We start from the raw sequence: 26,844 nt of genomic DNA, 5'->3' as shown, positions 1-26,844 counted from the left end.
ATTACCATTGCATCAAACTTTTTTCCATTTTAAACTTCATACTGCTTGGAAAAATTGCATCTTATTTGATCATACCTTTTTTTGTCTTGCTAAAGATGATCTTACAGTAAGAAACTCGCTGTCTGTGAGATGTGTAAATGCAGGGTTGAGAATGACATGAAGAGTGTTTCTAAAGGTAATTCAAAGTTGAATTTGGGCCCTGTTTTGACTGTGTGCTTTGTAGTAATTTTTTTGTGAGCACACAGGCAGTTTCTGAGGGAAAACCCACGATCTGGAAGGATATCACTATTTTCCCCTATAGTGTCCTTTTTGGCTTTGTCATGCTGAAGGAGAAGGACCTGCCCCCAACACCCCAGAGGGAACTGGATCACTTTTTGAAGGGTTAATTAGGTTGGAAGGATCACTGCTTGGTTCTCTCCCTGGCTTCTCATCCACCTTTGTGTTTTATTCTGCCTCAGACACAATGATTTTTTTTTTTTTATTTTCATGGGTATGATCACCCGTAGTTACTCAGCCTGATTTTCTTTTCTATAATTTACCTGACCAGTTTGCTCCAGCCATTTTTACAGTCAACTCTTTGCCTCCAGCCTTGAAAATGCTAGATGTTGTTCCCCTTGTTAGGGAAAGGATTTTTGCAATATATTTCTTGGTGCCAAATTAAAATGGAGGTTAGTTGCTTGCATTACCTCCGCTTACTGAAATTTTAGGTCTTTGCTTACGATGTATTCTGGATTTTATTGCAGTGTTGTGGCTTTTTTTTTAAGCTAAAATACTTTATGCAGGATGTTCAGCTTTGAGTGTTTGTCACTGGGTGCTCGGACAGGATTTGCAGTCTGCTAACAAGAAATGGAGCGTAGTCTCTGAAATATTCCAAGTAGCAAAATTAGGTGCTCTCTGAGGATTTGCATTGTTTGCTGGTTGAAAATAGGGTACTGTTGCAGTACTTCATATGTTTAAATGGCTAGTGTCATTGATGTTGTTGATCTAAACCTAGGTGCTTCTGTTTTGTTTTTAACTTGCATGGAGGAAAACTTTAGGAAGACTCTTGGAACACAAAAACTCAGCTGTTCAAAATATGACATGGACAGATAAATAGAAACACCAGCAGGCATACGATTTCATTGCTTTCTAGCGTTTTTAATAGCATGAAAAATTCAGGGTATCTACAAAACCTAATATTATGTATTTAAAAAAAATTTTCATAAATATAGTTTAAGATAAACATGTATCTGTTCTAAAAATATAACTTAAATGTGTTTACAAGGTTTTTAATGTCTGTGCTTATTCATTGTTAAAGTACTGTACATGTTAAAATGGTCTATATATCTTCAGTTGTATTAAGCAAGGTTAAACTGAGGAAGCGAATTCCTCACACTGAAAGAGTGTTTTTTCTATTGATGAAATAACAAACTGGCTTTTCTTGGCAGTTAGGCTTACAGTTCTGAGGGTTACTCTTGTCATTTAAGTTAGAATGGGCTCGTTGAGCTGAAGTTGAGAAAACAAATTGCAGAAACCCGCTGGCAGATACGGGTTCCTCTCTTACTCTTTTTGTCTTTCACCGTGAATAAGAACTGAGGCAGAAATGGCCAAGATGCACGAATCCCAAAGGTGGGAAGATCAGAAATAGATACCTTCATAACATCACTAACTACAAAGAATACTGCTGTTATTTAATGTGTTTGTTTTAAATGAAGAAAGGTCTACTTGATAGGTTGTTCTTTTTCATCTGCTGCCTGTAAAATACTTTCTTTGAATTCTAAAATGCTCGTGGGCTTTTGGGGAGTTCTGGTTTGTTGGGGTTTTTTTGCATTCAGGACATTCCAGTTTCCATCCAAAACCAGCTAAACAAAAATTACAACATAAGGAAAAAAACCTTCTTACTGTCTTACTGTAAAAACTCCCCGAAGTCCTTAAACTATACATCGTTCAAGCTGGAATACAAGGAAGCCAAAAGCTTTTCCTCCAGCTGCTGTACAGCTAGAGTTTTGGGGGTTTGGTTTTTTTCACGAAGGCCTGATGATTTGCACCTAGAGCCAGCTTTTTCAGGGTCAGGGCACAGTCTTATTTGTTTTGTTGGTATCTTCCAGTATCTTGTGTCATCTTCTGTACGTTCTCCGCTGAGAACAGCTTACATATTTTGGCTACGTAAACACCACACTTTCTCTGGGGGAAAGGAGAGGAAGGGACGGTGTGGATGAATTATTTCCTAGGGTTTCCTGCATTTTGAGAGGCAGCAGCATGGGTTTGTTTACTGTGTGATTAAATCTTGCTGTCAAATGTGCCCGCTCCTTCTTTCAGTCAGTTGATCCTTCTAGGCGAGGAGAGCACTAATTAGTATAAACCCAGTCACTTACTTTATGTGAAAAGAAGTGAAGCCTAAGCAGAGGTGCTGTTCTGCAGTCTAGATGATCATGAACTCTGATTCACTCATCCCTAGACTGAATTTCCTCTAAATGTTTTCTACCTAAACTATTTATACAATTGAAATACATGTATCTAAATCACTTGTAAAGTGAGTTCTGTTTTCTGGTTTGTTCATTTGAGAGCGGTACTGCTCTTTTCAGGGTATGTGGCATAACACTGAGTTTTCACTAATAAAACTATTCCATTGCAACATGCAGTTGAGGGTTTTATGGAATGAGTCCACATTTGTTTCAGGAAAAAAAGTTAAATCCTTTTAAAAAAAGTTAAAACTGCCTGGGTTAGAATGATAAAACAGAACTAAAAGTTGATGCAGCAGTGATCTACGCTATGCAGAGTTTTACTGTCGCACATTTTTCAACATCATTTTTACATTCAAGTTTAACAGCTATAGTAAGAACTCAGTTGCTTGTTTCCGAGAGCTTTGTGACGCTCCTGCTGTTACAATAAATACAATACATAAATAAATGCAATAAATAGTTTAAAAAGCAACCAATATAGTTTAAACTGTTCCTAAGGGTTCCTATGAGCACCCCAATTTCTCAAAAATAAAATCAGAAGTTACTTTCCATTGCAAACCTTTTTAGGCAGTTAAAATTCTCGGATTGTTTTACAGGCAAGATAACTTATTTTGACTGGTGAAAAGATAAGTGCTGTAGCAACTATTTTATTCTTTCCTAAATAATATGTGGTTTTCAAAATTGTGGAATAGGTGATAAATTCCAAGCTAATTGCAATAAAGCTTACTGCTTGGAGTTGAAAGCCAGCACATACCCTGAGCATTTTTATATGTCAATAAATGCACTTCATTTAAACGCCTCCAGACTTTTTTTGCCAAACTGCTAAGACAGGAGATAAACTTGTCTTTGTAGTGACCAGGTCGTCTTTTTGGTCTAATTTGGTAATTTTTAGCATTGCATTCACCAGAGAGCTTGGGGATATTAGGTGGCCAAATCTCAGTGGCTGGCAGTCAGACTTTCCCTTTGAAGATCTCATATGCGTCTTTCTCGTATGTCCCCAGACTGTGTGCATCTCTGAAGTTATGGGCTTTCATTTTGTTTTGGTTTTAGCATTAGAAATGGAGAGGATTTAATTTCTTTTAAGACGGAAGTCTCCAAACTTTATTGAGAGGGTAAAGGACTGACGGGATGAAACATTTGTCTTGAATGACATTCATTCACTCCTCTTGTCTCCTCTCTTGTGGTTCCTTTTATGTTGGATCTTCTTTAACTCAGTCCTGCACAGTTCTTTGTATCAGCATCTCCCTTCTCCTTTTAGCTAATGCCTTCCTATTTTCTGTGTATTTCATGGCCTTTTGCACACTTAAGAATAATCCTGGCCCAAAGCCCTCTGTCAGACACAAGTGAATTCTTTGAAATAGTTTTTTTTTTCACATCTGGATTGGAAAATTGTGAAAAGTATGTGTATGTTGCTGATAGAATTTCACCCTCCTGGAAATGTCTTATTTCAGCTGTAACTTATTATCCAATAGTTGCTGAAATCAAAAATACAGTATAATGAAATCTGGCTGACACTTCCAGCTTTTCCACATGGTGTACTAATCTGGAAGTTGTTGTGATGTCCTAGGGATTTGGATGTAGAAGATAAGAATTAAGAACTGTTAAGGAATTCTGCCTTAGTTCTGTATTATACTATTATGGAAAACTTACTGGTATTGTAGCTGTTACCTTAATACATTTGTTTTCTTTTTGGAAGTGGCTTTGCTATTTATTTTGGAATTCTAATACTTCTGTTATTGCTTATGCTTGTTGTGGATGACTAGAAGTACTAAAATGTACTGCTTTGCTTAATTCCTTCCCCCATTTTGTTGAGTTGACTTTTTTGCATAGTGTCTGCTTTTTGTGTATTGTAATTCTCATTTGTACCAGCAATCAAAAGAGCACTTTTTTTTTTGTTCAGTCCTTCTGAGGAAACTGAACAAGTACTCTTTACAAAAGAGGAACCAGACCCTGACAGTTGCCATCTGAAAAGCTCTCTCCTCTTCCTTTCCTACCTCTTTCCTACTTAGAGCAATCAAATATTCTTTCAGTTCTCACACACTATCTAAAATAATATGAGCGCAGATCAAGGGAAGTGGTTATTCCTGTCTGCTCAGTTACTGTGAGGCTGCATATGGAGAACTTTGTGCTGTTATGTCCCCCTCAGCCCAGGAAAGATCCTGACAAGTGGGAGTGACTCCAGTGGATGATCACCAGGTTGGTCAAAGGCCTGGAGCGGTTGATCTGGACAAAGAGAAGCTGAGAGCAGGGTTAGCTCAGCATGGAGGAAGAGAGGTAAAAGAGGCATCTAATAGCAGTGTTCAGCTACCTTATGGGTGGTTAGAAGGTAGATTGAGTCAGGCTCCTCCTAAAAGTGCACAGGTGACAACGGCCAAAGGTTGAGCAAAGGAAAACTCAACCAGATACACCAAAATAATTTCTAAGTAAAGGTGGCCACACACTGGGATATGTGTGCAGAGAGGCTGTGGAATCTCCTTCCTTCGAGTTAATGAGAACTTGATGGGCAAGGCCCTGAGCAACCTGGCCTAACTTTGCACTTGGCCCTGCTGTGAGCGTGAGGTTAGACATAAATGACTTTGAGGTCCCTTTCTTCCAAACTTGTTCTGTGATTCTAGGACCCCTTCTAATTGGCATTAGTCAAGCTGAGCAAACTGATTGTTCTTAGTCTCTTTTATAATAAGCTACTGAAGTTTTCAAAGGAGTGAGGATCCCTTTGCTTGTTGCTGTATGAATTCTTGTCCATGTGTGAATAGAACTGGACAATTTGTTCCAGGTGAAAACTCATCAGGGCCTCTTCTGTAATCAACATCTCTTAAATGCCTTGTCTGATGGAGCCTAGCATGATATTTAATAGATGCATTTTCTTGGCATCCTACAAGCATCTAGATGCGTTTTCTTCTATAACCATCTTATCGTGAATTGATATGGGCAGATCTTTCTCATTTCTTCAGGTCCTCATGATGAGATATTCTCTTCTTATTCATGATGATCAGATACTCAACTCAAGTGCGATGAGAGGTATGATCTCATATTTATTGATGAGATCTCAATATAAAAGAGAAGTTCTTTTAGGCTCAGTAGATATGCCCAACGATTCTTAGAATTCAATTTCAATTCATAAATATCAAGTCTTTGGTGTCATTCAGTTCCTTCTCCTGTATTATTACTAAATGTGTTAGTGATGCACTGTAACTCTATGCCAGTATTAAATTTCAGTATAATATGCTTATGGCTAGTGGACTTATTCACGAAAACAAAGGTGGCAACAGAATCAGAGTCTACATGGAGCCACGTGACTACGTGGATTTCAAAGCATAAGTGTATGCATATGCATAGGGTTGTTCCCTGTTGGCTAGTTGGAGATTTACAGATAGGTTGCACACTGTGTTGTAATGAATGTTATCAAATCTCTAGTCTGAACTGCTAAACCAAGAAGTAAAATTTCTGAAACGTGGATAGGCTTGTGATGAAAAGTTGCTTTTGGATAAAAGGGAGGCAAACAACCGCAACCTGTGAAGGCGAACTGATGTGTGTTGACTGACTTACAGAGACTCAAAAGGACTTGATTTAAATTTGATAGGCTTTACTTAGAAGCCATTTTAAGATAACTAAAAAATATTTTTATTGAATTGTGAAGCTTTGAAATTCCTTCTGAGATGGACCTAGAGCAAGCTGTAGCTGGTAGTGGCCATTTGAACTTCATGGAAACTGTTGAGTGTCTTGGCTTGCTCTTTGGATTTCTTTTGAATGATCAGAACTCAGCTCTACCCATCACCAGAGAAAAATTCTTCTCGAGAAAACCAGAAAAGTAGTTAATGACTTGTGCTATTTATAAGTAATGATAATCAACAGATTTAAAAATGGAATTTTTGACTTTGTAGGAGAACAATAAAAACTCAATGTTTCATAAATATTTTCTTTTTAACAGATTATGGAAGAAACAAATACACAGATAGCTTGGCCATCGAAGCTGAAGATCGGAGCAAAATCGAAAAAAGGTATTTTACTTTGTTCTTTTTATGGGGCGGGATTAGTTGTTAGACTAGTAAAGCCACAGAATAAAAAATTCTTCTTTAGAGTCACCATATGATTACTGGACACCTGAAATATTTTCATTTCAGTTCACTGTCTTTGTAAGAGTTCCTTGTTGAAGTTAACTTAGTTTTATAAAGGTATTTGACCTACAAACCCATTTTAAACCCATTTTAAGTATCTTGCACTTCTGCAAGTACTTTATTGTCAATATTGTTGTACTTACTGTCTTTAGCATGTATGCTTTCTTCTGTATAATTCTGCGTCTAATCTGAACCGCTTCTTGATTTTACAGCAGCCAGTCAGTCTTTCTGGTAATGTTGCAGATTAGTGGGTGTTCTGTGGGTTTTTTCTTTGTTTCTATAGCGTGCGAAGATGTGTCTTGGTCAGGCCCACTTAGAACATTATATACTCGTTGTGTCCCTGACAGAGACAGTCTGCATGTTTTTTGGGGTTTCTTTGAGGAAACCGAAGTAGAGCTGTTTCTTAGGAATGGCCAGTATTATGTGTTTTAAATTATGCTTCTTTTGGAAGTACAGCCTATTAATGTGAATCAAGTATACAATCTGGAACATCTCTCTTAAATATGCCTTCCAGTTCTGTTCTTAAAGAATCATAAATGTGACTGAATGAAAGTAATACTTAATTCTTCTTCTGCAGGAAGAAATTTAGAGTGTTTTTTAACATTGAATGTATTTCTGTTCAGGCTGATACATATTAAAAATCAAGAAAGTGGAGTTCAAATAATTTCTCTGTACATTATGTTTAGAACGTATAGGTGGAGGGCGAACAACCTTTGTGAATTAAAAGGGTCTCATGGGAAGAAAAAAAATCTCTTTAGGAGGGTGCAGGATTGCTAACATTTTTATGATGTAAAGTGAGATTCAGTTTCTGAGGTACTTTTCCACATGGTATTGAAGTACAAATTGATTTAAATTTTTTTTTTTCCCCACTTGCATGGAAAAAGAATCTCACTTGAGAGTGGAAAAGTGGGGAATGAATTCAGACTGGAGAAAATGCAGGAGTCGTGTGTATGTATATATTCATATGTGGGACGCATGTTTATAGTAATGCGAGTTGACAGGGTGTCTGTGCAAACCTGTACGCTATCGATCTAGTGTTCTTCTGCATGCTTTCTGCCTGAGGTGCTATGAGTTGAGACATAGCTAAAGCTCCTCAGGAAACTGAGGCAGGAGAGTTTGTTTTTCCTTTGAGAGTAAAAAAGAAGAAATAAATCAGTACCTGCAGTTGTTTTTTTTCAAATTTAAATAAGGCTAGTTCTGAAAATGAAAAGCATGGATGAAAGGCCATGAGAAGAGGGGTAAGAGGTGGCTGGCTGGGAGTCTGGATTGGTACTTAGAGATGCAGCTTTATATGTAGATTAATTTAACCTCTATTAGTGATCTCAAAGAGAAGACAATGTTAGATTTGCGGTGAAGCTCTATCAGTGTATGGAATGAATTTGAATACCGGGGAAATAAAACAGCAAAAAGTTATGAGCTGATAATACAACTAAAAATTGAGGGGAGGGAATACATAATACAGCTGGGCATACTGAGTGCATCTGCAGTGGGAGTGATTATCCTGCAAATTCTTCATGCCAAAAGAAACTTTAGATAGTGATGAGCTGCAAACTAGGCATTTTAGCAATATGCTATGCTACTAAAGAAAGTGTTTCAAATGCCTGTGGGCTGCAGGGTGGCTCTAGAGTTAAGACTTTTACTCTCTGGCTGGACTGCTCTGGGAAGTTGTGCGTACATATGCACCTAAGATGGTAAATTATAATATATGTGCGAAGAACCCCTTAACCTCAAGGTTCCTATTTCTCGTGGAAAAAAGCGTAGTTTATGTATTCTCCTTACACTTGGTATCAATTGTTTGCAATTCTGTAACTTTCCATTCGCAGCTGCAGCAGCTGTTTACATAGGGAAAATAGTCGAAGTGTTTAGCATACTCCAGCTTCAGTTAATGACATTTTGTGATTGAGGGGAGAGTCTGCCACAAATAACTGGCCAGCTCTCCGGGGACTTGCACTCCGAACGTGCTGCCTTTCCCCGTCTCCTTGGCTGGGAACCCGGTGCCTGATGAGCAGGCGCTCCGTGAGGGAGAAGCAGTTGCGGATGGACAGTCCTGTACCGCAGCCATACGCTGTACCCTGTTCTAATCGAACGACACCACATTGTTCACGTAATCTTCCAGTATAATTTGCCTGCGGTTTCAGTAGCGTCACATTCTGCGGATGTATATTGTGGCCTCTGGGCATTCGTAGCTTTCGTCCCAAAATATGAGGGGAAAAACAATCATTGAGAAGACACCTCTAGCTGTGCTGGTGTTTGTCGTGTTGTATCATGAAACATTTAGGGCTTAAGGTAGTGTTCTCCTCACTGCTGTTCTCAGTTTTTAAATTGAGATCATTGATACTAAATCAGTAAGGACAGAGTACATATTTTCTTTCTAATTGCAACACATAGGTATAGAAGTTTGCAGACAAGGTGTGCATAATAAGGTTCAGCAAGGATCTGAAGATTCAGTTCCAGACAAGACCCAGGAGTTTTTATATTCTTGTGGAATAAAATTTACTGTGATGAAGCTGAAGCACTAAGAGTAGATGCCCTGCAAGTTGCTAAATTGTGGTTATACAGATTACAACTTCTAAAGGGATGATTGTAAAATACTATACATGGAGTATCATAATGGTAATTCATCAACTCAAACTTGATAAATATTTTCTGAAATTTTTTGAATTGCAAGAGACTAATGCCTGGCTTTAGCATATGCAGTATTTAAATGCATTAATTAAAATTGTTTAATATGAAATTGCTAAAATAGCTCTTTGCAAAGGCTAGAATTAAAAAATCCATTATCAACTTGCAAGAGTTTCATAAAGAGCAAAAAAGGAATTTCCTGGCTTTAATGAACACCAGATGCTGTTTTCTTGCTCGAGTGATGAGGGTTAAAGTATTTTGAAGTACATGTTTAGAAAAAACACACAGACATACATCTTCCAGTAGCATCTTTAAGCAAGCCATTTGCTTGGGTTGACAAAGAGATCCCATAACATGAAGGCTTCAGAGAGGGAAGTGAAGCAATTGAAAGCACTTCTGTAATGACCAATTCCTGACCAGCAGTACTGAAACAGTCGGCACTAGCATGGTCTGCTCTGCTTTACGTGGGTGCTGAAGAGCTCAGGGCATACCAAATCCTCATGTTCTGGAGGTTTCAGATCTTCCATAGTCCAATGAATTAATGATGAAACTGAGAGACCGTAACTTTTCTATCCATTCCCCTTTTGCTTTCGGCACACTTTTTTCACCCCGTTACGGTTACTGTTCCTTAGGAATGCTATTACTTGTCTTTTAAAGATTTATTTAGTGGTATAAAAGTTTAGAGTAGATTGCCAAATCCGAAATAGTCAGATTCTATAGTTCCACAAGCACTTTCAAAGCTGGCATAAGCTAACATTTTTTTCCCTCTCGCTTCCCAAAATACTGACCTGTCCTGCTCTCCTGTTTTTCGTGTCCAGCCCTTTCTGCTGTGCTGCCACTGGTGCTTATATTGTCACATTGGGGACCAGGCTGGCTTAAAACTAACCATGGATAATTTTTACTATTGGAGAGGGGGTTTGTGCATTTGCTAGCTGTTTTAACCCAAACTGCATCCTCAGTCTGCGTCACCATATGGCTGTATGGATCTGTAATGCCTAATGCATTCGGAGTAGGTGAATTCAGCAGCAGTGCTTGCTGATGGTAATTTAAGGTGCTCCTCAGAAACTTCAGGAATAGGAATATGTGAGTTTAGATTTCACTCATATTCTTTACTCTTTTTCTTTCCTTCTTTTAATTTTCCCCCCTCTATACAGGTGTGTGCTTTTGTATTTCAAGAGCTATAAAGAAGTTAGGGGGATACGCATGGGCCCAGAATGCAGCCAGCCTTGAAATAGCGTTTGGGTAACAACCAGCATAAGAGTCATTTCATCTCCTGGAAACTTGGTGGCTCTAGGCCGGAATTTGTTCAGAGAGTTAGAGCAGGGAAAATTTTGGGAGGTTAAAAAAGGCAGTAAGGGGAAATGCAGAGTAAATTGAGCTTATAGAGCAGGGATAACTGCTTTAAAAAAGGGCTGCTTTTACTGACTTCTGTTCTCTTTTCTTTCATCCCCTTCCCATATTTTCATTCCTCTTCTACTTTTTCCAGACTACAATCTCCGTCTCTTCTCTAGCTGCATCATCTGTTGAAGTTACCCACTCATTTCTTTTCTTTCTTGAGCTGCTGTTATTTAATTTCATCTGTTCTTTCATTTGCTGCTTCTGATTTTGGGGTTCGTTGGGGTCTTGTTTGCTTTTTATGTTTTTCTGTTCGTTCCCTCGCCTCTTATTACTGATGCATTTTAAGTTCATTAAGGGGAAAAAAAAAATCCAGTCCATGTTCTGTTTGTGTAATTTTTTGCCTCGCCTTATTTTTCTTTTTACTTATTCTTTTATCTTCTGTTTCAAAAACCAAGCTTCAGTAACTTTTTATAAAAAAATTTAAATTGGTTTCTATTATCAAAACATTTAGTACATGCTGTTTTCATTAGCATACCTCAAAGGCAAGTCAAGTACACAGTATGTCAAATTCATATCTAAGGAGAATGGCAGGAGGGTGAGAAACACAGTGGCACTGAAGACATTAGAAGGAAAGCAGCAATAACTAGCAGTGGGAACTGCTAGCATTCATTGCCTGGCAATTTGGTTTCGTACCTTCTTCCTTAAGCTTTGCCTCTTGCAAGTGATCTTGCAAGCGGAGTCAGGTATTTCCTTACTTGCATCTTAAGCTGCTGAGGCAATATGCAAAATGAAGTTAGCAAGCGTACTACTACATTTGAAGTGAATGACTGTACTGAGAGACTTCAACCAAATATATAAAATATTGCTCCCAAATATTTGAATGTTGTTTGGACAATAGGGAAGAGCACATTCCAGGAGGCCTTATGATACAAGCTAGAGACTTACTTTTTTTGTTAAAACAGAAATGTCACTACATGGTGAGCTTAAGGCCAAACTTGCATGCAAGTTACTGCCTAAGATATCAAGGGTAAGCTAAACTGTAATCTCTGTTTGTTGCTTCAGACCTTTAAGTCAACTTCCAGTGGTTTCTCAATATTGTAATAGAAGCTGAAGTTTACTGTTTGAGAGGAAAAAGGGAGGTAGAGAAGAGAGAAGACGTGGCATCAGGCTGCGCAGCCTCACGAATGTGTGCAAATACAGCGCTGGGCTATGTACTCTTTTGGCATAGGTTTTCTGATAAAACTCCAGTCTGATTCCATGCTTTTCAGATAATTTCTTTTCCTCTTTAAATTGAGAAAATGAAGTATTTCTAATTTGTCAACAAAAGTCTTTAAACTAGTGAAAACTGCTTTTGATGCTAAATCTCCTATAGTTTTATTATAGTTTTACTATAGGAGATTTATGGATCATACGTGGAGCAGTGGTTAACATAGGAGCAACTCAGCATTGTACTTGTTAGTTTTTAGAGTCCCGCGTGCAGACGCTGCATAATTTACACACGTGTTCCATGGAGAGGTGATGTATCATTTCTTAAAATATTAATACATCCCTGTTACCCAGTATTGCTTTCCATATCGGAACTGAGCTGAGTCCCACATTTGTACAAAGGCGAGACTGCCTTTCCAAAGTAGGAACTTCAGTAAACACGTGGCAAAAAAACCCAGCTATGGATAACACCTCAAATTCTTTGTTCCGATGTATTAATGGGTGTAAGAATGACATCATCAATGGTCGTGTTCAAACCCAGTACTTTGTGATGAAATACCAGTAAAAATAGAAGAGTTAACCATGTGCAGCATCATTCTGTAGGAGTTATGTGAGCTTTAAACAGCATCAGAAATTTTTCTAATATCTTGTGAGGTCTCTGGATTCCTTCCCCTATCCCCCCCCCCCCCCCCCCAAAAAAAACAAACAACAAAAAAACCACCACAAAAACAAAACAAACAAAAAAACCCCCACCAAACCAAAACACCCCTAAGCAAAGCGATGACCCTAATGACGCAGCAGTTGAGAAACTGAGTGCTGCAAGAAGCATCTGGGTGGCATACAGCGGTCCTGGCCTTCACTTCAGGAGACTCCGTCTCATTGCATTGATGATATTTTGTAATAAATGCAAAGTTGAGAGCAATGAATAGATTTTGCTGCTTTCAATTATTGCTGGGATAGCTGGAATACTAAAAGAATTTCAATATATGCTACAAAACTTTAAGTTACATTCATGTTTTTCTAAGTAGCAGGTGGCTTGGTGTACTTCAGAGGCTGGCATGCTTGCCAAGTGCAGTTACAACATCTGAAGTTTTTCTCAAGAAATTGGCCAAGCCTGAGTTTAGTCAAACAAGCATAAAAGTAACTAAAAATTACGTAATAGTTTAGGTTATTTACTGCTTTGTCTTACGTAACTGCTTAAGTTGAAAACTGTAGACTGCTTCCAGCAGTTTGGCATCTACAAGATTGAATACCTTGCAGTTTAACTATATCATGCTATGCTCTATTTTTGTGTGTGTATGCCTACAGAACATGCTTTATTTTTGAAGTCTTAAGTGTTTTCCTTTTCTTAAGCTTTACACGTACATATTATCCCTTCTTAATATAGTCGCAGCCATAACATAGCTTTTTAATTCTGTTTTCCTTAAAGTCATTATTCTGGATTGAAGAGAGATTAGTTTCTTTTTTCCTTTTTCACAAAGCATATATATTATACTAGTTTTGAATTTTGTTTTAATTTTGTTGAAAAGTAATTTGGAACTAGCTGTATTGTGGAAAAACCATAGTTGTTGTCAACACAGCATCTTATTAATTACCTCTGAGCTCAAATATCTTTACCTTCTCGTTTTGATGGTGGGCGTGGAGGTAGTGTTTCTTGTTTGTTTGGCTCTTTTGGATTAAAAAATCTGCCCCAAGAAACCAAAAACCAACCAACAAAGGAGAAAATAAACCCCACATCCTCCCTGCAATCCAAAACCCAATACGGGGCTGTGAAAACCCATTGGTGCAAACATCAAGAGCTCTCTTATAGTAACTTCTGTCCCTGTATGTTGCTTTCAATAATGGCTACATTCTGTACAATATTGTAAGACTATTTCTAAAAGTGTTCCCAGAAGTGAATGGTAAGGAAGAATTGCTTGAGGGTTTTGGTTTTGTTTTTATAAGTTCATCTACATATATAAAACTGGTGTTTCAAAAAATTACCTGATAAAAATATCTAACGTATTTTGGTACTCTGCTAAAGTCGAGAGTTGATTGTGTCAGGCTAGCCTGGTTGTGTGTGAACCTCATGGCTGTTCGTACGATGTAGTGAGGGAGTAGAAGATCAGCGTTTTTGTATTTGAATTAATGAATTCTTCATGGTGAAGATCAGTATAGTCTGAAAAGTTAAAATAAAGGTATATGTGAAGGTATGTGTATATTTTTATATATATAAAATGCAGGAAAATAAGCAACTCTCTTCTGTGAATAGGGACACTGAGGTTAAGAATATTCTCAAGACTTCTGTATATAGATTTAGACAGTTTATGGCCTCAACCTGAGCATAAAATGGTGCAAATCCACTCGTATTTATTATATACACTCTGCTTGGAAAATTGAGACTTAAATCTCGGGGCAAGAGGAAGGGGAATTTACATTTGCATATAAACTTGAGCTACTGCATCATTGTGTGTATGGTTTTTCAGTGGTTTGTTTGGGGTTTTTTTCTTCAAAAGGAATTAAAGGTTGTATATTTCCGAGATAGTTTAAATTGCACGAAAACTTTTCCTTACGAAGGCTAAATTTCTTAATTACCCTTGATTTGACCTTAATTCTTTGAATATAAGAGCAAATCCTGCTACTTTCCTGAAGAATATGCCCCCGTAAATTACATGTTAAAAGCCTTCATGCGCATAAATTCTAAAAGTCCTCCTATAATTTCATTCACTTCCAAAAAGGCAGTCTCTTTATTCATAACTATATATAACCTCTGAAACCGCGTAGAAATGATGTGGTGAATAATGGGAAACAAAGCTTAATGTGTGGAATTGCTTGTATGCTTGCCAGTACGTATCTATGTAGCTAATTTATCAGTCTGTAAGCTTAAGAAAAATACTCTTTCCTGTAAATCACTGTACAAGGAGTTTATAGTTAGTGTTTCTGTAAATGTGGTAATTTGCTGAGTTTTATTTTGCATGTCAGTCTTAAATACTAAGCCAGCCCCACCCGAGAAGGTCACACGGCATCACAGGGCTACCACATACTTCAGACTTGTTAATGAATAAGTACTGTAACAGTAATTTTTCATAGTTTTGGTCAACTTCTGTTTTTGACCTACTTTCATCTCTGTGTGCTGCTTCTAGTTACAGAAATTGTAGTTCTGCTGTTCTCGCAAAAAACCCCAAAACAAATAGAGTAGAAGAGGGTGAACGTGGGATATAATCAATTAATTTTTCTACCATAAATTCGGTGCTATGAAGAGCCACTTAATTGGCTTAGAGCCTTAGGCTTCACTTAGAAGAAGAAAAGGGTGAGGAAGGGAATAAAATTAATCAGTCTGTTGGAGATCTGCAGTGGTATACGGAGCTTTTTGACAAACTAGCTTCTAATCCACTAAGATGCTTTTGAAAGTTGTGCCAGCTGTCGTACAAGGCTGTATCCTAACTCTAATGGGAACTGAGAATGTGTGGAGTGATGCCCACTTCTGAACAACCACAGCCTGCTCTATCACCTTTAACTAGGGACGTAAAGTGATGCAGAGAAGAGAGCACCTAAGCCTGTGAAGTGCTTAGATGCTGAAGTGCTTAAAAACAAAGGTAACTCTTGTATTGGTTCATGATCAAGTTTTAATTTCTGTTGTCTCAGCATTGGTTTCGGTGCAGATGAATGGAAATACGGGTTCAAATTGCCCAAAGTCATGCTGCTTCTTACAAAGAAAATAACATACTGCATGCCGGCCGGAACTCTGCCAGCAGCGCTGTCACTGCTGCCGATGCCAGGACTGTTTTAGATGGTCACAGTGCTGTTGGGTGCCTTCTCTTGTTCGTGTGGACCACCACCTTTACAGGGCAAGGGAAATAGTCCCCCGTCAATAACCGAGCAGGTAAGGTGTGTGGAGGTGATGATTTGACGACGCTGTGCTGTAGGAACCGATTCCCTTGGGAAAGGAGCTCTCCGCCGGGTTGCACGTAGGTCAGCAAAAAGGTGCCATAAGAGGAGCTTGAGCAGTTACTCCACGTGTCGTTCCCATCCGTAAGCGGAAACGGGATCCTAGTGCATCAGTCTCAGACAACTTCATACGACAGCAGTAGGCACAAGAGTTTTTGATCGCCATACCTGTAGGACAGCCTTGTTCTGTAGGTTGCAAATAATGATAAAGCTGCACTCGGTTGTGCTTTTTCCAAGTACTCCTAAAGAGAAGACTAGTGACTGCTCTTGCTAGAAATTAAATCAGGGGAGACAGAACTGTTTTCACAGCTGCTAAAGAGCACAATTTTGCGGTCTTATCTCTCTTGCCTTACTTGCATGCTTAAGGTCTGCCCCTCTGCCTCTATAGCGACCTGCTAGGCAGCTCAGCCCTCCAGCCTGGCATGCGCTGGTGTCCAGCCCGCTGATGGAGAGGGCGTTCAGGGCTGCTGGTTTATTGAGGCCTGTGCCCTTTTGTCAGCAGAATTTTTCTTAAAGCGATTTAGTTTTGGTTCCCAACATAGAAAGTTGTAGATCTGACTTTATACCAGTTCAGTAAAGGTTTGTTTTTTTTTTTAAATCTTGGCATTTAAATGCCTTTTCCTTGTTGGTGCCCATGACAACAGAACTGTTGGTTTGGGTATTCTGTGTCAGCTCTCCTGCGTGCAGCAAAATTCCTTTGCAGCTTTTATTTGACCTCACCAAAACCAAGAAAAAGATTCACCCTGTTAGGCAATTGTCCAGCTGATAACTGTGTATATAAGTAGAGTTTTTTTTAAATTATGCTCATATCTTAGAAGCACATAAATTGCACAACAGTATGTTTCCGCGTATTGAAGGTACTCATGTTGGGAGATAAAGGGTGCTCTGTAATGTTCATTTCAGTCAGATTTAGTACATGATCTTGGAAATTGAAAGTTCCTTAGAATGGCATTAAACTTGCTTTTGTGCTTGACCTTTCTACAACAAAACTAATGCTATTTTGCATTTCCCCATAGGTAAGAATGGATTAACTTGATCAGTGGGGCATCTTACATAGCTTTTTAAAATCAAGCCACTTAGGTGAAACAACAGTGAACAGCTGCATAATCTGAAATGCAGAATACCTTCATTTTGGAAGTTCTTTATATGGTGAAGTACTTGCTCAATTATTTTATGTCTTTAATTATGTTGGACTGTAACTCGTGTCCTCTGAATTGCTTAAAATTGGTTTATCTGACTTGATCTTGCTCTGATGTAAATCAAATAGGTGTTTTCAAGAGAAGCAGGATTACAAAAATGCATTAATAGCTTGCATCGTCAGTGATGATCATCAGAATACAGAAAATGCTGGTTGGATAATTCCTGTCGATCAGTTTGGTATTTTAGTCTGTCAGACTTCAGAATGCAGCTCTTGGGCAGGCTGCAGTCATCTGCTTGTCAGCTGTGTGGTGTCTGCTTGGTAACTATTACCACTCAATACCCTTTTTTCCTTTTGAGAAGGGATAATTCATACTCCTTAGGATTTTTCGTAAGAGGAGATAAACTCTTCGTGGCAAACGTCAGTTGAAGCCCATATTATGTTTTTGTTGTTTTGTTTTTCAGAATGTACTTTTTCCTGGGTTTGGTTGGAGAAGTGTTGAGAAAAGGGAAGTGTCATGTTTCATCTTTTTTTAAATATAACTCGGTCCAGCTTCCATGTGTTTAAATTGTAATGGTTCAGAAGGTTTCAAGGGAGGTTGAGAAGTTCTTGATGCCAATCTAATGCATTATTGTATGCAAGCATTTGATGCTATATATGAAAAAAATCATTGCAAACCTAGTTGAAGATGATAATTTAAACGCATTGGGTATGCATTAAGCATTGGTCAGTGAATGATAATGATGTGTTCGGTTCGTAAACATGATTCAAACTTTTGTTTTGATTTGGAACAAAAATGGAGGAGGCCAGGACCCTAAAACAGCTTTTGAAAGCATGGAGAAACTAGCACGCATAGCAGAAATCCAGTTAAGGATCTTCTCACAGTATATTAAAAAAAAAAAAAAAATCATATGCCCACCAGCATTACTGGGGCTAGCATTACATTTTTACACTCTGAAGGATTAATACCTGGTGTGCGATATTCTGTAGTTGATAAAATATTTTAGTCTTTCTGGTTTCTTCATACTGTATTTCTATAACAGCCATCCAAAGCCCAATCTTCCCCAAAGAAAGCCAGTGCCTCACCTGATGCTCCAGGCTTTCCTGCTGACAGCAGCCCTTGCAGGTACGGCTGGCTGCTGCATTCCACTCTTCAAACCTGTGTGATTCCTATAAACTGTCTAAAAATACAACATAAGCGAGTATCATCCCGTCTCTGCAAATTTCTTGGTATTATAAATGAAATTCTGATTATTTTTTTAAATTGCTTTGGTTTCAGACGTTCCTTATGGTGTGCATTCTAAATATAGACTGAGTCTGTGCCAAAGACCAAGTGCAAACACACAAAACCATCATTGATAGAAAGTGTCTTTAATGACTTCCTTTGGAAACGATAATTTGAATCATATGATTTTTCTAGAGTAGCAGTAGGAGGGAATATCTGAAAAATAGCTATAATATGGTTTTCAGAATTTTAAGCTTTTCATCTGTACAAACTTAACTTTGTATAAACTGTGCTAGTCATTTTATTCCTTGATTATTTGGCAAGACTAACATTTCCTGTAAAGCAAGTCAGGCCTAAGGAGAACAAAATCCAGGGCATAAACAGTGTTCTTGTGATTTTACTCCCACCCATCCCGCCAACCCCACCCTGATTTTTAGCTGTTACAAAATAATTGTTATTTTATAGCACATGCTGGTGGAGAGCTCTGGTAGCCTGGGGTTTTGGCTATGTGGCAGCACTTGAAGCTGCCGAACCGGTACAGTTTACCTAGTGAGCCTGATAGCATCTGGCAGTGTTTATCAGCCAAGGCTGGTCACTGAGGGCTGCTGGCAACAGATACCCCCCTCTATTAACTCCTGTGAAAGGGAAAGGCAAACGATCTCCTGTTCATGGGAGGAAAGCTGTGGGAAAGGAGAGAGCTGGGAATGAAGTGGAATGGGGGAAGCGAGAGACGTGGGGAGGAAATGAGAGACTGGTGAAGAGACTGAAGACAGTGGGAAAGAGGTAGCTGTGATTTGGCGAATGAATGGCAGGAAACATGAGGTTAGAGTGGGAGTCTCAAAGAAACGAGGCTTCTGAAAGAGCGGAATAACAGAGCAAATGACGAACATGGTACAAAGATAACGGGCAGGCAGATGGGAGGTGGAAAGAGGAGGATGTGGGGGAAGGACTGGGTGAAAGTGTATATGCCGAGAAGTGGAGAAGAGGATTACAGCCCAGCGTTCATAGGTGTCTGGCATATTCTAGTTGTGGAAATGAGGTCGGACACAATTCTGAAGCTTCTGTGGGGTGAATATCCTGGGGCAAAGCTGGTAAACACCACTGTATTGTTGCAGGCGTTCATTACTGTCCTAGACCAGTGGTTAAATATCTAACATGTCACTATTTGCATCTCTAATATCTTTCTGTTACTTCCATAAAGATGCAATTTAGATGACTGCAATTTCAATTTGTTAAACATTTAACAGATGTCTTGTCTTGCATCAAAACATATGTATGATTTAAAACACTGGGAATGCAAAACATTAATTTCTAGTCCATGGGAGTTGAGGATATTGGCACTTTCTGCTAAAAATCACAAAACGGAATTAGAATGTGCACAAGTAAAACAAGACGACAATAAAAAGGATTACATGTGAGAGCAACTGTCATCCAGCTTATTAGATTTGTGTCCAGCGCAATGTCAAAGAATGTAAACTGCTTGGTTTCGCAATGCTGGAGGAGCATAATAGCCAAGAAAGTAAGCTGAGAAAATAGAGCTTCAAGAAAATGCAAGCTGTTTTGTGGAACTTGCTTGAAATGTTGCAGTGCCAAATAGTTCCCACCAAGATTTTTAGCAATAAATTGGTAGGGTTATATTAAGCTATACATGTGCAAAATACATTCCTGTGTATATTTCTCATCTCCTGTTTCTCTTGTGATGGAGTGCAGTGAGAAGTTAAGCTTGGGGTGGCTCTCCTGCCTGTGGGTACTGGCATGTGGAGGATTACAAACATGAATTGACTTGCTTATAGATATACGGTTGGTCACTTCAAAGAAATCCGAGCTTTCAGAATGAGCGTGCGCTTCTGTGGGGTCAGGGGGAAGACTGAACGTGACTGACTGGGTGCAGTATTTGTTTTCTTTTCTGCTTGCAGGAAATTTGCCTGAAACCTAAGGAGGTCTGGTGACCTCCCCTCCTTAAAATGACTGAAATGTAGCATCTTTCCTTCTGTTAGATATTCTGATGTACTGTCCCATACTGGGTGGTGTTTTGATTGATTATTAATTGATGGGGTAGCATGTATTTGTAAAACTTGCAAGTGGTATCAAGTTGAGAGAGAACATAATCCACACTCAAATTGGAGAAATTATACAAAATTAGTAACAACTCAGTGATGATTCAACACAAGCTGCTTAGAGAAGAAAAGTCAGGTGCACAGTATTGAAGAAAGGTCTTTAAAGGTCATTGTGTACCACAGATTAAACAGGCACTGGAGCGTGATCCTGTATCCCAGAATAAAGCAAACGGGGATGTATATTCAGGCTCACTGTTTGTAAATAAAATAAATATTTTGTGTGACTTAGTATTGCTGAAGTTTCACCTGTGAAATCATACCAGTTACCAGTGCTGACTTTCAGAGTTTGGGCAATTTGAATAAAATCTAGGTGAAAGCAAAGGAGATTATTTGAAAACGAGAATTGGAAAGAGTTTAAAAAAGATGTAATGTTGCATATAAAATGAAAAAAAAAAAGTTATGTAGGAATAGGTAAAAGGTGATTGTTATCAGGACAGGATTAAAAGCAAACATTTCTGTTGGAGATTTCTGCTGGATTTATGGAGGACAAGGGTAGCTAATTATTGTAATAAATTGCATAGGCTTCAGGGTCCCTACTAGTGGAGATTTCTCAGGACAAATTAAATAACTATCACTGGTGCCCTAGTATACTAGATTCTGCCACGAAGGTGGCTTAAATGACCACCTGTAATAAGAAACTGATCCCGATTTAGATGCTTACTGAAGGACACTGCAAGAAGGAATCCATACGTAACAGTGCACATCTGTGCACTAGGGAGGGGAGCAGACGTTTGGATTCTGTAAGTAAAGGTGGGGTTCATTCCAAAGTGAGAGGGCTAGAAGAAAAATAAACCAAAAAGAATTACTATAGAGAAGCTGGTTGTAGCATGGATTATGGGTAAAATGCGGGACAAAAGAGATCATAAAGTCTATGCGCTTATGACAAAATGAATTAAGCTTTTAATCAGCTGACTCATTATATTGAAAAATACTACTTAGCGGCGTAAATAGCGTATCAGCCTAAAGGAAGAAATCGTCAAGAAGAGAGTAAGCATATTTTTGCTGCTTCCTCTTTTGACATTTTAGTAAATAAAACTTGAACCACAGTCATAGCTGACTTCAGCAGCAGCTGAAAATGAATGCCTGGTAACTTATATTTGAGTGCCTAAATTTAGGTTCCTAAATCGGTATCTGCAAGCGCTGTCCTTTGCTGTTCTGTTCTCGTCTGCTGGCGGGGAAAAGATGTGAGCGCCGAGCTGGGGTGAGAGTCGGTGCTGGGGGCGGGGGGCATTCCTCGTGGGTGAGACTCTGAAGAATATTTTGGCTTCCCCCTCCCCAGGTTCCTGCCACGGCCCCCAACCACGCGTAGCTGTATTATTTCACAACCCGTACTCTGCCATTAGCAGTGCCTGGGTATTCACGTGGTGAATCTTGTGCCGTCCCAGCCGGTGCCGGTAGCGGGTGGCGGGGACCCAGGTTTGCCGTGCCCCCTGAGCCACGGCCGCTTTACCTGCGGCGGCGCAGCCGCGCCTCCCGCGGCCGGTCGCTGCCGTCAGTGCGGGGCCAGCGTGGGCGGCCCCGAGGGGCGCAGGGCAGCGCCGCACGGCCGCGCTGCCCGCCCGGCTAAAGCAGGGGAGAGGCGGCTGCGGGGCGGGCGCCGCTCAGAGCCGCGCCGAGGTCGCTGCGAGAGGGTGGCGAGTTTGCCTTGTAAAGCCGTCGTGCCTCTCCGGAAGAGAGAGGGTTGGATGAGTAAATTGGGACTGCTAGGAGGCAAAGGGTTTGTATTTGTGCCACTGAAGAGTTCCGTTCTGAAAATGTTGCAGATCTCTACTTCCTGCTGTTAAAAGGAACTTGTTTCCCCTTGCTTGCTGACCTCCTTTAGTTGCCACTGGCTTTATCACCCAAATGACACAGCTTTGTCTTTTTTTTTTTTTTTTTTTTTTGGTACGGGCAGACTAAAGTTGATCTAGATGGTGACAAGCCATAACCGCTAATTAAAATATTGATATAATCTGATGCCCAGCACTGACATTCAGGAGTTAAACTGGTACGGTAGCATATGGGGAGTGCTAGGTCATATATTTAGTTTCTCTCAAGCAGCATCTTTGTTTTGGAAGTCTCATGTTTGCAGGTAACTTTTGGAGTGACTCTTATGCCTGGTAGTAGCAGTGAACAAAAACAAGTATTTGCAGAAATTCTTTGTTTAATTCTGGTTAAAATTTGTCAGAGTAAAATCAGTTGAAGGCAACTTTTTGAATATGGCATAAACTTATTATTGATTAACTTACCAATTTTTACTTGTTTTTACTATACTTGTGAGCTAGAATTTAACTTTAGCTTTCCTATATTTAATGGAAAATTTGTCTTCTCCTACAAATATTTAGATAGCTAAACTGTGGGGACAATTTTCAGCTGTCTTATGTTGTTTGTCCACAGCTGTTGCTCTGTTCTCCTGGTTTAAATAGATGGGACATGACAGATTTGTAGGAGATGCTGGAAAGGGGCTGTAATTTTCTTTTTTTTATATAGAGAAACCATCACTAGAAAACTAACACTGTGAATTTTTTTACTTTAAGCTGTGAATGTAGAACTTGAAACAACGACTGCTTTTTCTGAGTTTCTCAGCATCTCAGGTGAAACACCACTGCCACCATTTTTGTACAGGGACATATTGTCTACCTGAAGGCCCAAACCTCCTATACCTCACTATCTCCTAGTCTAAATTTTCTCTAATTTGCCAATTATAGAATATTTGATATTAATCTTTTGATAATATTTGCATATTTTGCAGTCTGAAGTACATGCACATGCACAAAATATCCAGTCTCTCTTTCTTGAGTGGCTGCTTTCCTCAGGCTGAGATATAAAACTGGAAAAATTCTGCTGTTTTCGGTGTTTACGATGTTTGGCTTGTGAATATATCGAGGAAAAGTATTCACCTTAGGTACTCATTCACTGCCGAGCTTCCGAATTGACCTACAGACTACCTGTTGGAGTTTAACTATTGCTAATTGTAACACAGCTTTGAGGATGGTAAGTATTTTCTGTAACGTGTTGCTAAGGCAATCAATACTGTATTGACTTAAAGATTTAAAGCAAGTCTCTTGCTGACATTGTGTTTATTGTTTGGAATGCCAGATTAATTACAGCATGTGTTGCAGTTGCTGTATTATGAGCTACATCTGCTTTTTGTTAACTTTCTCTGTAAATGAGAAACTGTCAGTGCATACTGTTTCTCATATTCTGAAGAAAAAAAATCCCCAAATCCTATAATTGTTGTGCTTTAAAAATTAAAGAACCGTGTGTTTAGGTCACAAGTTCGTTTATTTCTTATGTTTCTGGAGGAGCTGACCCATGCATAAGATGACCCCTCCCTGTTCTGCAATAAATAAACGAACAGAAGAGGCTGTCCCAGGCCATTTGAAACTTGGCCACAGGAGTTCATGTTGATTCTCTTCGATCTGAGGAGTTACACACGCACGAATCCACAGCATCCCTTGTGCCAGCGGCTGGCAGCAAATACTTCATTTACTGGAGTTATTTATATAAGCCCCCAGATTGCTACCATTTCAGAAACCAGCCAGATCAATTAATTCTTCCCTCTTTGCGTGCAGAGTAGGTGACAACTGAGCTTTTAAAAAAATTCCCATTTGCTTCAGGATTTTATCTTGTTTGTGGCTAGCTTGTCCATTCTTCTGTGCTCAGGGGGTGTGAGTGCCTACAGCAACAAACGCTGGTTCTACATGAAAATGTAAAATTGTGAATTTGTATTGCTTCAGAGAAAGGTACAATACATTTATGGTCACATTTGTGAATGATTTAAGGCAATAAATTCTACGTAGCAAAGGAGCTGGCAGGTGGGCATGGTACTTTAAGTAAAGAGTGATTTGATTTGAATTGAGTTCATTCCTGTAAGAGTTTTGGGCTTTTCTGGTTTTGGTCAGGGCTTTCTGTGTTTTCTGTAAAGAACAGCATTTTGCTTATGCTCAGGCAGATAAGGGAGAGCCAAAATACAAACACAGTTGAATATGAAGGGATTTATCAAAGGGCTTAACATCCAGTGAGAGTGCTTGGCAGTAACTCTAGTAAAAACTGAAATTTCAAGCCCTGGAATGTAGTAATACAAACTCTTATCATTATAATTAAATTACTTGGGAGTACAAATTTGTCACAATCTTTCAGCAAAAACTGGAATTAGCTGACATTTTGTTTTTAGATTTTTAGGAACTGCTAGTCATTAGCAGATACCTTGCAATGCACTCTATACTGTGTTTACATGTAAGCTAGTGACTGACAGTGTTCCACCCTGTGATTCCCATCCTTAAATTTAATTTTGGGGCACGCAAAAAGCAATTTGTGAGAATGATTCCTGAAATTAGCATCACAGCTGCTCAACAGACGATTCATTTTCCAGAGGTGAGTGTTGCTATTGGTCTAATACTGGAGAGACACAGATGGACAGAAGAGGTGCAGAGGAAATTTATCTGAGAGCTGCTCAGAGATGATTTCCTGATTTAAAAGGCAGTGAGGCAGCACCTGACATCTTTCAGGTGTGGTGCTTTTTTTTTTTTTAAGGTGTATCACAAAGAAATTACCCTTGCAGGGGAACAGTGTGGGCAGTGTGGTGTTTACTTGCTATGAACCCCTCCCTAAAAAGAAAAGCGGAAGCTTTTAAGCAGGTCACTGATCTGCAGGAGATGAAGGTTTGCTTCCCAGATCAGCTGCAAACTGCCTGTCATTCTGGAGAAAATAGTTTAATATCTGTGAATAAGAATAACCTTTTAATGGGAGATATACAACTGTTATAGTGCCATATGAATATTACAACGCTAAAGTCAAGAAATGGTAGGTTATTGTATGATTAAAAGTGTAATTCAGTATTCACATCACAAATTGTTTGTATAAAAGCATCTTAAAATTTTCTGTAGTCATAAATAACTTCCACTAGGTGACTAATTTTTTACTGGATTAGGTGCATCACAGATGGGTTTAGAAGGCAGATAGAAATGCTACTTCCCCTATCTGCCTGTGTGCCTTTTTTTTTTCCTGGAGACTACAGCCTGCACAGCAGCGATGCTTGGAAAAAGTGATTGCATTGCTATGCTGGCTGTGGGGGAAAAAAAGTGCACTTTGTGCTTTTAAAAAATAAAAAAGGGAATAATCTTGTTTGAGGAATGGCAGAAACTAGTTTATAACAATCATAGCAATTTTTGAGTCCAATTTCATACACTTAATATTATCATAACATTAAAATGCGTATTGATATCTAATAATTCAAAACCCAAGATATAGAAATGTAATGTATGTGACAACGATCTAACTTTCTTGGAGCATTTTCTTCTCAAAAAGAAAATGACTGCTGCTTTATAGCCTCAAAAAAGAGCTGAGGAGGCTTTTCTTCTTTAGTGTCTCTCTACTGTAAGCAATGCTATTTGTATCTGGTACATGAAACGACAAAATAGGCAGTGAATATGATCTGCTTGCACTTGAGTTCTCTTTCATGAGAGACAACTAAGCTGTTAAATCAGTGTTAGACTGTGGACTGTTAGGCTAGAGTTTTACTGGGTTGTTAGTGCTGTAAGAAAACCCCTGTATTGTGCTGCTGTGAGTCCGTTGTGCCTGTCCCTGCGTGCTGTGTGTACCAACACTGCACTAGGATTTATGAGCAATAAGGCAATGGCTTTTCTAAATACACAGGTCTTGTTTTTACTGTAGGAAAGAAAATGTCAGTACTGTAAATAATGTGTTCAAGATGAGTAACAAAAGGTCAGTTAGAGCTCTGAACTCGGTCTTTAACAATAGTTCACTATAACGCAAATAGTAGAACCATCTAATGGGGCTTTTTATGCTTGGTGTTCGCAATGTTTGCTCAAATCTTACTGTTGACAACGCAGTGGCCAGAAACATCTCTCTACCATCTGCCAGTTGGTCATATTATAACCATTCATATTCCCCGATCGCAACTGTTCCTGCTGTTGGCTTACAGACCTCCTGTTGCAGCTTGTGATCCACTTGCTGCTCTGTCTCCAGTAGTAGCTCATCGGGACCTGCCTGTCGTCTCCGGCCCTTGTAGAGGCTGTTTGACGGGGATCTCCTCCCTGGGGTACTCCGCTCCTCTCTGGGGTGTTGGATCTCTTCACTGTGTGTGTTGCACTTCAGGTCTTTACTGGGCAGCTGATTAAGTGCTTGATGCTGTGCGTTTATACCCCCTATGTTTGGGTTGGGGTGGGAAGCTTAGAGTACTCTTTGAAAGGCAAATACTTTCACAATGCCTAACTAGTCTTGCTGCAACTTGAAATAAGAATCATTTTCATGTACTTCATGTAGCTATTGCTATTCGGTTAGCTTTCAAGACCACAGATGTTTCTTTGTTGGACTTCTCATTTTTTCCTTTAATTAAAAAATCAAAACCAAAAAAACCCCAAACAAAATGGAAAATCCGTTCACCGTGTTCATCAGCAACGCAGCTGAAATAAGAACCTCTAAAAATACAATAATCCAGGAAAGGGAGACTTTTCTGGGGAGAATCCGTTTCACTCCATAGAAGGGTGATACTAAAGCAAAGAAAGTAATAGAGTGTTTGTAATCGTAACCAAAAATACTATGTTTAGCTGTCTTTGGCTTTAGTCGCCAAGTGTCTGATGTCCTATCAAGAATCAACTGCTTCCATCTTTTGATAACATTTCATTTCATACTGATTCTCAAGAGGACAGTTCTGTTTGTCCTGTTCACTCGGGTGTATCTAGTGCAGTAGGCTTAGCTGAAGACGAGCTGT

General features: G+C 39.2%; 1 protein-coding gene across 1 annotated transcript in view; it reads left to right on the top strand.

The window, feature by feature from the left end:
- BICC1 (BicC family RNA binding protein 1) overlaps positions 1-26,844 on the top strand; it is a gene marked incomplete at its 3' end in the record, with an annotated part of 112,783 nt that overhangs the window by 50,408 nt on the left and 35,531 nt on the right. Inside the window, exon 3 of the mRNA XM_082002208.1 lies at positions 6,370-6,439. Within this exon, the coding sequence (XP_081858334.1) occupies positions 6,370-6,439 (70 nt within the window). The remainder of the gene's footprint in view (positions 1-6,369; positions 6,440-26,844) is intronic.

Source organism: Phaethon aethereus (assembly GCF_964289735.1).
Source record: "Phaethon aethereus genome assembly, chromosome: 7".
NCBI lineage: Eukaryota > Metazoa > Chordata > Aves > Phaethontiformes > Phaethontidae > Phaethon > Phaethon aethereus.
Note: the sequence above shows the minus strand (reverse complement) of the source record. Positions and strands in the feature narration are given on the sequence as shown.